The sequence below is a fragment of the Haliaeetus leucocephalus genome, unplaced genomic scaffold, assembly GCF_000737465.1.
Source record: "Haliaeetus leucocephalus isolate CR32 unplaced genomic scaffold, Haliaeetus_leucocephalus-4.0 Scaffold306, whole genome shotgun sequence".
In the NCBI taxonomy this organism is placed as follows: domain Eukaryota; kingdom Metazoa; phylum Chordata; class Aves; order Accipitriformes; family Accipitridae; genus Haliaeetus; species Haliaeetus leucocephalus.
The window spans coordinates 3,146,968-3,159,620 of NW_010972742.1; the positions used below are offsets into that span (position 1 = coordinate 3,146,968).

Consider the following 12,653-nt stretch of genomic DNA (forward strand, 5'->3'; position numbering starts at 1 on the left):
CCGCGGCTGCAGGGGTGCTCCCCGGGAGGAGGGAAGAACTGGCGAGGGCTCTGCAAGACCAGCGTGACCTTCCCACCTCCCATCGCACGCAATTACTGCCTCAGCAGACGGGCTCATCTGGACAAACTACGAGGCTCGTCTCAGACGGATGCGGGGAAGCCGTCGAGAGGAGCCCGTGTCCCTAACACGGCTCAGGCTGCAGGTGTTAGCCAAGATCCACTCTTAGGACCATGCCGTTCCCAACGATGTCGATTTTTCTGGTCATGAGGGTAGCGCAGCATTTGATCAACAGTATGGGCCTATTCATCTTAAATGCAGGAGGCAAGCCAGGCATATTGCTTGCTGCAACCCAAGAAAGCACTCTCCTGCGAAGCAAAGCAGCTCCAAGCTGTCGTTACACCAGCCCTGTCTGCCGCGCCGTGTTTTCGGAGAGGAGCTTCCCCGCACTCCCCTCTGTGTTGACGGCTGTGCCAATGCTTTTATTTTTCTTCAAGGACACTCGTATGGTTGAGAGGTTTTCTAGTCTGATTTTCTGAACATAAGGGAAGCATTTAAACCTTGCAGTCCACTTGAGGAGAAAAAAAGATGTTGTAGTCAAAGAGCTCTGAGAGGCAGCCCCACCTCCTCCAGCTATGTCTCAGCCGAGCCAAGGACAGAAGCCTGTGTTTGCCATGGCACCTGATGAAGAGGCTCTCATGTTATTCTGCTTGATTTGGCCTGTACTTGCCTAAGGCCGGTTGCTGTCATTTTTCATATCAAGCTTCTCAAGCCCATCTGCACTTCCCCAGGCCATGGTACAGCAAGATACGGAGGCCCATGTGTCAAGACTACTTCTCAGTGACCTCTCTCTAAGAACGAAACTGTCTCATCCCGTGGATTGCAGAGGAGCCTCGGCTGCCCGGGTCCAAGGGCTGACAGGCAAAAGAGCCAGATCCAACCTCTGCTGGTGTGCACATCAACACTGGACGCCTTGCCTTTGCTCGTGGTGGAGCATCTGATGGCTAAATAAGCAGGTTTAAGTCCATTGCAAAGTGAGCAACCAACCTAGCTCAGGTGCCCAAACCAACCAGTGCGGGTGGCTGCAGTTGAGTAATGAACTCTCCAGCTGCTCAAGAAGACCGAGCTGCTTGCTGAGGCTCTGGGGAACACTTGGAGGACGCTGCCGAGAAACCGCTGCAGCATCCCCAGCTCCTGCCACTTCATCACAAGCCTCGCGATGAACGTTGCTAAGTCCCTGCTCTTTGAGCCATGCGAACAACCCAGAATCCCAATCCTCCAGCAAAAGTTCTTTCCTTTTTAAGCCTTGGGCAAGCGGGGAGAAACTTGATGCTGTGATCTGCAGACTAATTAGATTTAAGAAAGAGAAAGATGTCAAGTGCATGCTCTGTTTTTAAAGCCTGGTCATAGATGCAACGCGGGCGCTCGCGGCTGGGTCCCCCACGCTGCGGCACAGCCACCCGCTACGGGCACTGCCACGCTCAGCGGGCACCGCGCTTTTGTGCCGGTGGAATGTTAACGAGGGGAGGAAGAGGCACAAAGGCGACAGGGTTTTCCAGCGCGGCAGAGGCGTTTCTGAGAGCCCCCGTGGGTAGGAGCATCGCAGGCTTGTTTGTTTGCTGGGAGAGACGTGGAGGCTACGGCAGCTCCTCATTACCACTTACCCAGCGTTAGTACAGATGAGAGCTTGTTTCTGAGATGAAAATCCATCCCGCCGGGAACAATAGCATGGATGACTGGCTGGGGTTTGTTTCTTTTCATGGGGGAGGAAGGGGAAGGATAATTCACTCCCACCAAAAATGGACCGAATGGGGTTTTCTCTGAGGAACAGATCCAGCGTCTGGAGTCCCTGGGCACGGGGAACCCGGCACCATGGGGGACAGGCAGCGATGCTCAGCCCAGTTCTCGGGCAGTGCGAAAGCCGTGCACGAACAGAAGATGTACTTCTTGGCCTTGGCTCTCCCATTCTTCTTGGCACACTCTGATCCTCTTGCACCTTTGTCCCTTTTTTTCCTTGCCATTCCCCGGCAGATGCAGGGATCCACAAAGCAAACAGGGATGATGATACTTTCCAGGCTGCTCCAACCTGGATGCATTTTGGGAACATGCCCTTGCATCACCAGGACACACCACCCTCCTCCTGGAGAGCCCGGAGGCTCTGGTGGCTTCCAAGACCCAGACCTGCTCAGTCTTCTCCGAGCCTAAAAGTGGGTGGCTGCTTTATTTATGAAGTGCTGGGTGGGTGGAGGGTTATTGGGGATTTCGGTTTCACTAGCAGTGGAATTTATTAGGCTCTGCTGCCTTTTTATGAAGCTACGTCTTAGCTGTGTATCATAGGCATCTTGAAGCGCTTATACCTGTTTATATCAAAAACGCCATAATAGCTGAGGAAACTAATTCAGACAGTATTTCTTCTGCTTCCCTTTTGCGTGCCTCCTTTTTTTGCAAAGATGCAGCTTGCTACTACTGTAAACAACCTCAAAAACCAAGATACAAGAAATAAATGGTAGTGTTTTCTCCAATGTTTTCACCTGAATACTGCATTTTTTTAAGATAGGCAAAATACCACTCTGATGATAAAAAAACGTAACTCTGGAGTGTTAAAAAGTGGATTGAAAACTTTGCATGCAGTCAGTCCACATGGGGAATGGCTCCGGAAAACAATGGCAAAAATTGCTAGCTCACTTCACTCTCAAAAGCCGGACACTGCGAACTATAAGCAAACAGCAACATTGCTAAAGCAATGAGAGAAAATCATACACCAAACCCTTTTTCTCAACCTAAGAGTATCCTTAAAAACAAACAACAAACCCAGCATCTTTTAACCAGCTGGTTTAAAGAGCAGCACTTTAAAAGGATATAAGAAACTAGCTCATTAAGCTGAAAGACATTTTCCATTCCAAAATTATTACTAAAAATAACTGTGCTCTTGAACTCTGCCCCTTCACTAGGGTATGGCCACTCGCCTGCTTTTTACATTCGCTTGGACAGCGGGTTGGAGACCTGAATTCCTGCTCTTTCTCCCCAGACTCCTCTTGCTCCTGTTGGTCCCGAGAGATGCTCTGGGAGCCAGGATGGCTCCAGCTCCCGGGGGTGCCAGGAGGATGCACAGCCATGGCAGGGGGATCGGGCACAGCTCAGTGATGGCTGTGTTAGTGCAGGGGCTGAGCTCCAAGCCACTCTGGGTTAAAACAGGGGGAAACTTCAGTCCCTCCGGACTAAGTGATGTATCTGAGCAGCTCCTCGGAGACATGCAGACATCTCTGAGCTGCAGACTAGAGTCGTTCCCTGCGATGCTGCAAGTCAAACCCCTCCCGGTTAAATCCCTCAGCTCGACCGCAGTGCAAGCAAGCGGGGGAAAACCAACCCACAAACACAGGGGAAGAGGAAGAATTATCTCAGGCTGTGAAGTTTAATGAAATCTTGAAGTTAGAGATCAGGCGTGCAGCCAGACAGAAGATGTCCTGGATCCTCAGAGCATGACTCTGGATCATGTCACAGCAGCTGACGGAGGCAAGCTGCAGCAACGCCATACCCAGGTGACCGCCGTTACGGTATCTGCGCCTGGATTTCGGAATGATCTGGGGGTCGGTTATGCATCCCGAGCCGCATCAACATCTATTTTACCTAGTCGGCATCCAACACCGCCGTTAAGTGTTCCACAGCGCGCTCAGGCTGCCGGCTTCAGCTCGGCAAGTGGCAGCCCCGTTAACAAACTGGGCAGCCCAGCAGGTCCTACGGAGACAGCCTGGCTCGTGCGAGGAGCCGCTCGCGTCCGGAGGCAGCGCTGGGGGAAGGAGAGGCAGGAGACGGAGCGGGGCCAGGCTGCGCCGGTTCCCAACGTCTGCTCCCTGTGAGCCGTCCAAGGGCGGCCGGCGGGAGCATGAGAAAGGGCTCCTCGCTGGTATTTCCTGCTCGCTGTGCGATCCGGCCGCGTTGCCAGCGATGGTGGGGCCGGGACTCGGTCGCAGGAGATAGCGCCGGGCTGCGATGCGAGACCACGGAGTCTGTAGTCTCCGATGACCCCCTTCACCTCTGAAGCTAACCCCAACTAATGGCAGTGCACGCAAGACGCCTTTATCCCAAGACCCTCAGTGTTTACTCCCACCTCTTCGCAAGACCTCTACCTCCCTAACTCAAAGGCAGTTTCCGCTTTTTCCCTTTAAAACATAAGGCTGCTGATACACGGACACCTTGGACCCTAATGAGTAACAGATCAAGCGGAGAGAGTTATGCTTCTGGATGCAAACAGCCACCCCCACAATAATAATCCCTGCATTAGTCAAGATCCCTGATGGTAATCTTAATTTTGTTGACTATCCGGTATTTAGTGGGAGACACAGTACAAAAACCAAAGCCTCACACAGCTGGCAGTAATTCATAGGGGAAAAATGTTCCCAGTTGCTTATTTATTGTAGCTGCAATACCTCAGAGCCCATGAGGCTCATTCACCGTGAACACGGCGTCAGGATCTATCCTAAATGTTTTTAACAGGGAGCAGCAAGAAAAGATGCACGCACCAGAAGGAATCTTCCGCTTCTGCAAGCTTTCCCCCCTTCAGGCCAAGCCTTGTAGCCCTGAAGCGATCCCCCCTCCTTCCAGCAGCCCCCTGCGGCCACCCCCCGCCTCTCGCCTCTGCTTCGTCTGCCCTGACACACGGTCAAGGTCCATCCCTCCGGCTCTGCTCTTGGCACGCTCAACTGGAGACCTGCCATGTGTTGGGATCCAACCCTTCCAGAGCTCCACCAGCTGCCCAAGAGGTCCCGTTGATTTTACTCCTTTAAGCCAACTTCTTAGCTATGGAAGAGACCCTTCCCTTTTACCCTTCTGGCACAGGTTTTGGGGTACGAACGTGGCCTTCAGCCCTCTTCTTCCCAGCATCACTCTGCAGGTCGCAGCACTGCTCACCACCACGCAGGATGCCTTTACCAGTTATTCTCTCACCAGAGCTACAGTACTTAGTTTAGAGGGTTTTACTGTACTTCCATGACATACAAATACCTTTGGGCTACAGGAGAGATACTTCCCCAGCAGGAATCTGCTGTGCCTTTCTTTATGTAGCTATAAATTAGGTCTCCAGAGCAAGATATTTTTTAGGGAAATGAGGCCTATTACCCTGGCTCTGTTACTTAAAAGATGCAACAGTTTACACTAGAGGATAAAAAGCCAGCTATGTTCTAAGTGAGTATTTAGGCAAAAGGAATTAGCAATGCAGGATTTAGCCCAAAACAGAGGTGATGGGGAGGCAGTGGGACTGGCGTAAGGACAAGGGCAAGGCTCCTGGACAGCAAAGCGGATGGGCAGCAGCAGTGAGCTGGGATGGATGCAAGGGGAAGGAGACCTTTTTTTGACAAATCAGGTGGACGTCACATGTGAAACTCAAGAGCTGCTCGAAAGCAAAGCTCAGCGAGATCCAACTTCTCACTTTCAGGTCTAGGACAACACTAGGACATCTCCAAACCTGCTATAAGACACTGTGAATTTTTAGGTTTATAACACGAGGGAGCTTTATTTGGGGACCAGGGGAGTATTCCAGCTTTCCCTACATGGGGATTATACTCCAAACATCTACTGACTGCCAACGCACCGGATTTCTGCCCTTCTCCAAAGCTGTCCTCACGCAGTGCCGGCATCAGAAGATCAGCTAGCACTGCCTGAGTGCACTTCTCGAGTTACGAAGATCCCATCTGTCACACTTTTAAATAATTGGCTGATCGTTATGAATTCATTTGGTATTCATTGTGATAATGTTAATCAAGATGAATTAATAGAGTCCTCATACTGTACGTGCTCCCTGGGGAATTCCACCACCATTTAGAAATTAATTAATGGACCTATAATTTTAGTGGCGCTGCCCACGCAATCACCGTTAACGGTAGGCATGAAGCAGGTACCTGATCACAGGATGTCAGTGCAGGCTACGGAGCTGAAGCATTACTGCTGATGTTCCCTTCCCTACAGACGTTGGCCGAGATGTTCTAGGGTCCGAAGGGAAAGCAGGTTTCCAGCTGCCGGTGCAAGGCTCTGGAGGCAATGCCAGGGTAATGGGATGCTCCACATTTATCTACACCTGCATTTCTCCCCTGGGAAGCAAGCGCTGCTGCTGAACACACAGGAGACTTCTTGGCTTCTTTTTAGTCACCTGAGTCTCCCGCGGCTGGAGATCAGACTTTCCTCCTCCTGCCGCACATCTCCCGTGGGATGCAGCACGCTCCACGGCTCTGCCCATCTGCAAAGCAGCCAGGGCAATGCCAGCCCACCCGCACATGAAGCACCGTGCCTGCCCCGTACCACTCGTCTTTAGAGGCATTTTCTGAACGTCTTGATCTCTCCATTTAAGACTAGAGGACTGCTGGGCCAGAAAGCTTCGTTTCCGAGCACCCAAGGGTTAAGTTCTTCAGGGCCAAGGAGGTCCCCTGGGTGCCTTTGCCTCCCAGCTTGCTGCAATCCCCCCCCCCGCTGCAATCCCCCCACACCTCCAGCAGAGACGGCTTTGACATTTGAAGACTCTGCGCGTCGTGGGTCCTTAGGTAACCCCGTAAATCGAGCATGGCAGGGTCTGCTCAACACTCGGCGCAGCTCCGGCGCTGCCCTATTTAATCAAAGCTCCAGACAAGACTAAGTGCTCTTCAAAGAGACCCAGGCTGGAGCGCTGCTCGCTGCAACCAGAGCGACTCGGCGGAGGGATGGGTTTATCGGCCGGTCAGGGAGGCAAGTGTGGCTCTGAAGATGTCAGGGGAGAAGGCAGCGGAGAACTGAGCAGCACCATGGGGTCATTTTCACATCGTGTCTGATAAAAGCCTGTTCTGCCAGCAGTTTAGAACAGATGCAGTCAGCATTTAAAAAGAGCATTTAAAAGAGGCACTGCCAGGGAGTTTTAGGTCCTAAATTTAAATTCCAGTAAGGGGAGAGATACCTTTTACGAGACTGAATTTCTTTCTTCTTCCCAATGAGAAAAAAATCCAGTATTGCTACTGCTAGGGAACGCTACCAAGTCAGAGCAGCCGGTGCTCAGCGCTGGTGCCCAAGCAACGGACTCTGACGAGAAGGACAATAATTCACTGAGTTTCCCTGCCCGTCCTGCGCGAGGTTTGCACTACAAACAGCGCGCAGCTGGGACACACGCAGGAGCCTCTCACCTCCCTGGCAGCACGGTGATTAGCAACCAGCAGATCAAACATGATCTCTGTCTTGCCAACGTCCCCTAATCAGCTCCACTTCTCCAGGATGCGACGTCCCGTGTTGCACGGAGAAAGAAGGGCCAAGCCGGGTGGCAGCATTTGTCACCCAAAACGCGCTCAGCCCCGACAGCTTTCGCACCTCTGCTTTGACGGGGCCCTGCAGGGAAAGGGAAGAGGTCGGTGTATTTGCCATCGCTGCTCCCAACACTGGACAGCCGGTGCGAAATGGGGGGTGCAAGTTCCAGGGCAGCAAATGACCCCATGAGCGCTGTCTCCTTGCGTTGCCCCCCCTGCTCCCCGGTCCTGTGCTCGGTGCCTCTGGGCACTGGCTCATTTACTGATGTGCAACCATCCATCATCTGGGTACCACTCTGGAACTTAGCGCTGTTCTGGAGCCCATAAGAGGCCCTGGCTGTGGCGCAAAAGCAAACTATAAATGAGACACGCACGTTTTTGGCACCCTGGCGCAGGCAGCCCTTGGCAAGGCTCGTGCTGGCTCTGGTGCACGTGGTGCTGCCGCGTTGCCAACAGGCAAGAGCCCGCTGGAGCCTCCTAACGAAGGAAAGATATCTGGCAGCACCCATGGGTGCTCGAGCCAGGCTCTCTCTGCCTTACCTTCTCGCTTCATCCCCATCGCGAGACACTTCTGATAGCGGCAGTACTGGCAGCGGTTGCGCTGGCGCTTGTCGATCAAGCAGTCCTTGTTGTCGCGGCAAGTGTAGGTGAGGTCTTTCCGCACCGTGCGCTTGAAGAAGCCTTTGCAGCCCTCGCAGCTGTAAACCCCATAATGTTTACCTGCGGGGGGGGATGCGACTTGGGTTAAAAAGACTCACTGAGCGTCCTGGGTGCCCCCAGCTCCCCGCTTTGCTCTCCTTCACCACAAAGACCATCAGCTCTTCCCAGGGCCTCTCCTAGCTGTGTCTGGGGGAAGCAGAGGTTTCTCGGAGCCACGAGCAGGAGCTAAAGAGCAGTGGCTTTGCCTTGACTTGACTTCCATAAAATCAGAATGCTCTCCATGGGCCACAACCTGCCTTATACCCAGGAAAAGCCCTCACCGTTTCTTAGCCATACATCAGGGGTGAGACAGCGCAGCAGTGAAATGGGGGGGACCCCCTGCACCCCCCACGACCCATCCGGACTCCCCACGCCAGACACGCGACGCAGCCTGCTCTGCACCATGCACCCACCCTCCTCTTCCAGCCCTGGAGCCTGACAGGCGCAGGAGGTGTCCCTAAGGACCTCACAAACTAGGTGACCAGAGCACTTCTGGAGCAGAGAGCTTTTGAAACAGCATAAGAATAAAGGGAATTAGCACATCTTTATCTCCCACGAGTGGAGAGGCTCCGTGGGAAGCGCATCTTTTTATCTGGTGCTGTGTGACAATACCGCTACGGATCAAAGGATGGGTAGAGAGAGGGATGCTCACTAATGCCTTGTCTTCAGACGGGCTGTGCTGCTCGGGGCTGAGGATATAACACCACTGCTAAGCAGAGACCTGGGGTCTCCTGGCTCGGCTCAGACCAGATGGGCTGGGGGAGGCTGGTCGATAAGGGACTTTTCATCCCCTCCTCGGAGGGCACGGGCAGCTCCTCTCCCGATGGAGAGTCCCCGCTGGCACTGGCTGTGCCGCAGGGTGCCGGGGAGCCACGCAGACCCTCGCCACGCTCTGCCAGGGCACCCACACGCCAGCGTGGCCCCAGCACGCTGCTGGGAGCCCCTCCTGGGGCAGGCATCAGCCTTACCTGAAGATCTGTCCCCGCAGATGGCACATATGTGCTTGGTGAAGGAGGCCATCGTTCCTGAGGGATGTGCTGGCACTTTGAGGACTCCGTTGAGCCCCAGGGGTGGCTTAATGTCTTCTGAGCTGCTGACGGGGTTCATGGGTGAGTTGAGCTGTCAAGACAGAAGCACAGTGCTCAGCGGGGAGCCGTGGATGTGGGGCCGAGCCAGCTCCACAGCAGGGCTTGCCCGTGTACTCAGATGTGGGGCAGGAGGGCCAAGCAGGGGACAAGGTTCCAATGGGGACAAGTACCGTTTAAAACACCAACCCACAAAGCTAAACCAAGAGGAGGATTTGGGCACATGAGTCCAGAGACCAAAGGCACAAGCGCTCATCTGCTGCCCCGGCATAAAAGCCGGTGCGGCTCTGAGCTGGCAGAAGGATGCTACTGGGTCTCACTGCCAGCACTGGGGCAGAAGGAGCAGGACACGGCAGGTCCCCTGTGCCCTGCCAGGAGCCAGGCAGGGCTGACACAGCCCGCCCCACGAAGGATGCTCCTGCACGATTTAAGGGGAAGGCGAGTTCTTCCTGCACTGCCAGACCCCCGCGCATGGCACAGCCACGGCAAGACCCCCCAGGGCCAGGCACTCGCAAGCCAACCCCGGCTTCACGCCGCCTCGGGATGCAGAGCAGGGAAGATGATTTGCAGCGATGGTTCGTGGGAGAGCTGCTGGCTGGGAGCGAGCGCTTGCATGGATGATGAAGGCCAGGACACTCGCGCTTTAGCTCTACAATTTATAGACATCCTTTTAGCATTATCTCTCCAAAGGAAAGCTTCACAGCAAATAAATAGATCCCAGATGCAATGAGGCCTGGCTTTCCAGAACTGCCCTGGGTGGGACACTTGTCTGCAACTTCCAGCCTTCCAGCAGCCTGTCCACACGCCTCTCCTTCCCTCCCCAGTGAGCTCGGTCCCCAACACTCACTGAAGAAAGTGGAGAATTGCGTGGAAGCTGGGTGCTGGCGTGGCCCTGAGGTGCTGGTATTAAGTGAAGGATTCCTGAGTTGATCCCCACATCGCTCCGTGCAGCAAGGCAGGGCTGTTATTCCCCCATGTACAGAGAGAAACCGAGGCATGGAGATGTAGGACCGACCCATCGTGATAAGGGAGACCAACTCACAGCAACCCTGCCCAGCCCAGGGCAGGTTCAGGGAGGTCTGGGGGTGGACAAGGGAGCCAGGCTCGGTCAGCTCCAGATGCAGGACCGGCCAGGACCGCTGCGGCCGTCCTCCTGGGGACCAGCCGGCCAGGGACTGTCGCAGAGCCTCTGTCCCTGCCAACATCTAAATCCAGGTTGAATACACAGGATCTGTGCTTCGGTTTGTTGTGTTTCTCTTCCCTAACACAGATACTCAGCAATTGCACTTGTCACAGATTAATTCAGGGAAGTCCCAGGGCTTGTGATCTGTCAATTAGAGGAGCACAGCCGTTCTTCTGGCTTTAAAGTCTCCAGGCTGGTGGGGAATATTTGGCAGGCAGATGACTAATAACCGCAGAACAGAGCAAGGTAAACCCACCCTGGAGAAATGTGATGGATCTGCCTCCCTCTCCAGCCCTGCCTGTGCCAGCTGATGAATCAAAGGCAGCCAGGACCCGGTGCCGCTGAGGGATACGCTCCTGGGCTTTAGCTGCTGTTCAGTTATGCTGCGACAGGGCAGAGAGAGGAGGGACGAGCAGGTCCCCGGCAGGAGCATCTCTCTTTGGGATCTGTGGGTCCCCAGGCACAGAGCCTCTCTCTGCGAGCAGGGGGGCTGCCAGCGCTGCTGCGGCACATCCCTCCACAGCTTCGGGGTCACCAGCTCCAGCCATTCCTCCCAGTGCACTTTCTGGGAAACGGAGCCGGTGCCGCATGGGAGCGAAGGCAGAGGCCGTGGGCTGCCTGCTGAAGATAAGCTTTTCGCCACCACTTCCCCCAGCCCCAGCAGCCCACAGGGTCCGCCCAAGCAGCCCCCCCAGAGCATCTGGGGGGGGATGACGATGGGCAGAGCAAGATGGGGCAAGCGCTGCACCTTGCCCCTGCACCAGCCCGAGAGGGTGCTGGGTCCCACCGCCCTCCGCAGCCCCGTCCATCGGCAGGACACCCCGGTCGGAGCTGAGTCAGCCCCGGGTTGGGGTGGGGGAAGTCATCGGTTCCTCTCGCAGCGCTGGCCCAAAACCTCAGCGGAGGCACCGTGTGCACCCAAGGGTTCCCACATTGCCCTGGCGCCTGCCCCGTGCTTTCCCCTCCGTGCCGGCAGCCGCCGAGCGAAACCGGCAGCACGTGCAGGCAGGGAGGGAGGCAGAAGGGGAGGCAGTGGCCCCCCACTTTGGCACGGCACTTCTGCTCCGGGGCAGGACAACTCTGGCTCAGCAAGCGAGCAGGAACGAGGGAGGAACCAGTGCTCTGCTTCCCCAGTGATACTGGGACTCCTTGGCTCCTCTCCCTTCCCTGTTCAGTTCATTGCACCGGGGACCAAATCCTGTCCCTTCTGGCAAGCAGAGCTTTATTTCTCCTCCCATCCAAAAAAAAACCACCAACCCCTTCTCCGGTCCCCCAGGCACCCTTACAAAGAGCACTGTGCAAAGGCAGAGAGCGGCTCTGGAAAAGCTTAATCCGGCGTCTGATCTCTCCCCGCTAGCCCCCGGGCGCCCCGAGCTGCTGCCAGCAACGCCTGGGGCGGCTGCACTGGCGCAGCCCTGCGAACTGCGGGGAAAGTCCCTCCCTTTCAGCTGTTACTGCAAATCCTGCTTTTTTCCCCCTGCTTTCCCAGAATTTGTAGGTAAGAGGGTTTAAATATGTGTTAAATCCCAGTAAGCGGCAGAGCTGCTGGGTCTAGCCTCCTGGTCTGGCTGGGATCTTGCTCACCACTGCAAACTACCCCTGCTTTCAGCCGGCTCCTGCCCCACACACCTCACCCCCGGCCCAGCATCCCTTCCCCGAGGGGCCCTGGGAGCTCCTTCGGTGCTGGGACCCTGCAGAAGGACACCCTGCTTCGCACCCAGATTTTGGGGCTGCATTTGGAAACCGTGCGAGGTCCCAGAAAGCGCACGGTGTCAGAGAGAGGGTGCTGGCAACGCTCCGAGCATCCTTCAGCGCTGGCACCAAGGGCTGCTGACTCCTGACATCCACCGGACCAAACAGGAGAGGGAAAGCACCCCGGCTTTTGGGAGCCTGCCAGCTCCTTCCCACCCCGGTGCCGTCAGGAGCTGGGATGGAGAGGACCCACCCCGCGGGACCCACCGCACCTCGCACACCCCGTGCCCTTCTGCTCTGCTGGTTTTCCAGAGGTGACGAGGCATGTCCTGATGGCAAGTGGCATCTGCCATCTGATTCAAACCATCTTCCATCAGTGCCATCCCCACCCAGCGACGGGGGCCACACGCCTCATTACCCTCGGCGCTTTGCCGACCGGTGCAGCGGCACGGTGGGGGGGCTGTGCTCCCCTCCAAGCATCGGCCTCGCTGCCCACCCGCACCCTCCTCCTCCTCCTCCTCCTCCTCTCACGCTCCTCCACCGGTCCAGGTAGGCACCTCTGCCCGCTGCAGGGACAGGGGACGGGGACAGGGACCTAATGCGCCCAGACAGGGAACAGATGGCAGGAGCCATTAGGCTGAAGACCTCCTAACTGTCACCTCTAGGAAAACCACTTAAGACAAGTCCCTGAACAAAGGACGGGCGCTCACACCGCGCCGAGAGGGCTGGAGCTGCCGCGCT

The 12,653-nt window shown here is 55.7% G+C and overlaps 1 protein-coding gene across 2 annotated transcripts in view; it reads right to left on the reverse strand.

Annotated features, from left to right (window-relative positions):
- Positions 1-12,653, reverse strand: part of RXRA (retinoid X receptor, alpha) — a 114,723-nt gene that overhangs the window by 23,743 nt on the left and 78,327 nt on the right. For both annotated transcript variants that reach the window (XM_010570809.1, XM_010570810.1), the window contains exons 3-4: positions 8,921-9,071; positions 7,794-7,973 (exon numbers count right to left, since the gene is read on the reverse strand). In XM_010570809.1, the coding sequence (XP_010569111.1) occupies positions 7,794-7,973; positions 8,921-9,071 (331 nt within the window). The remainder of the gene's footprint in view (positions 1-7,793; positions 7,974-8,920; positions 9,072-12,653) is intronic.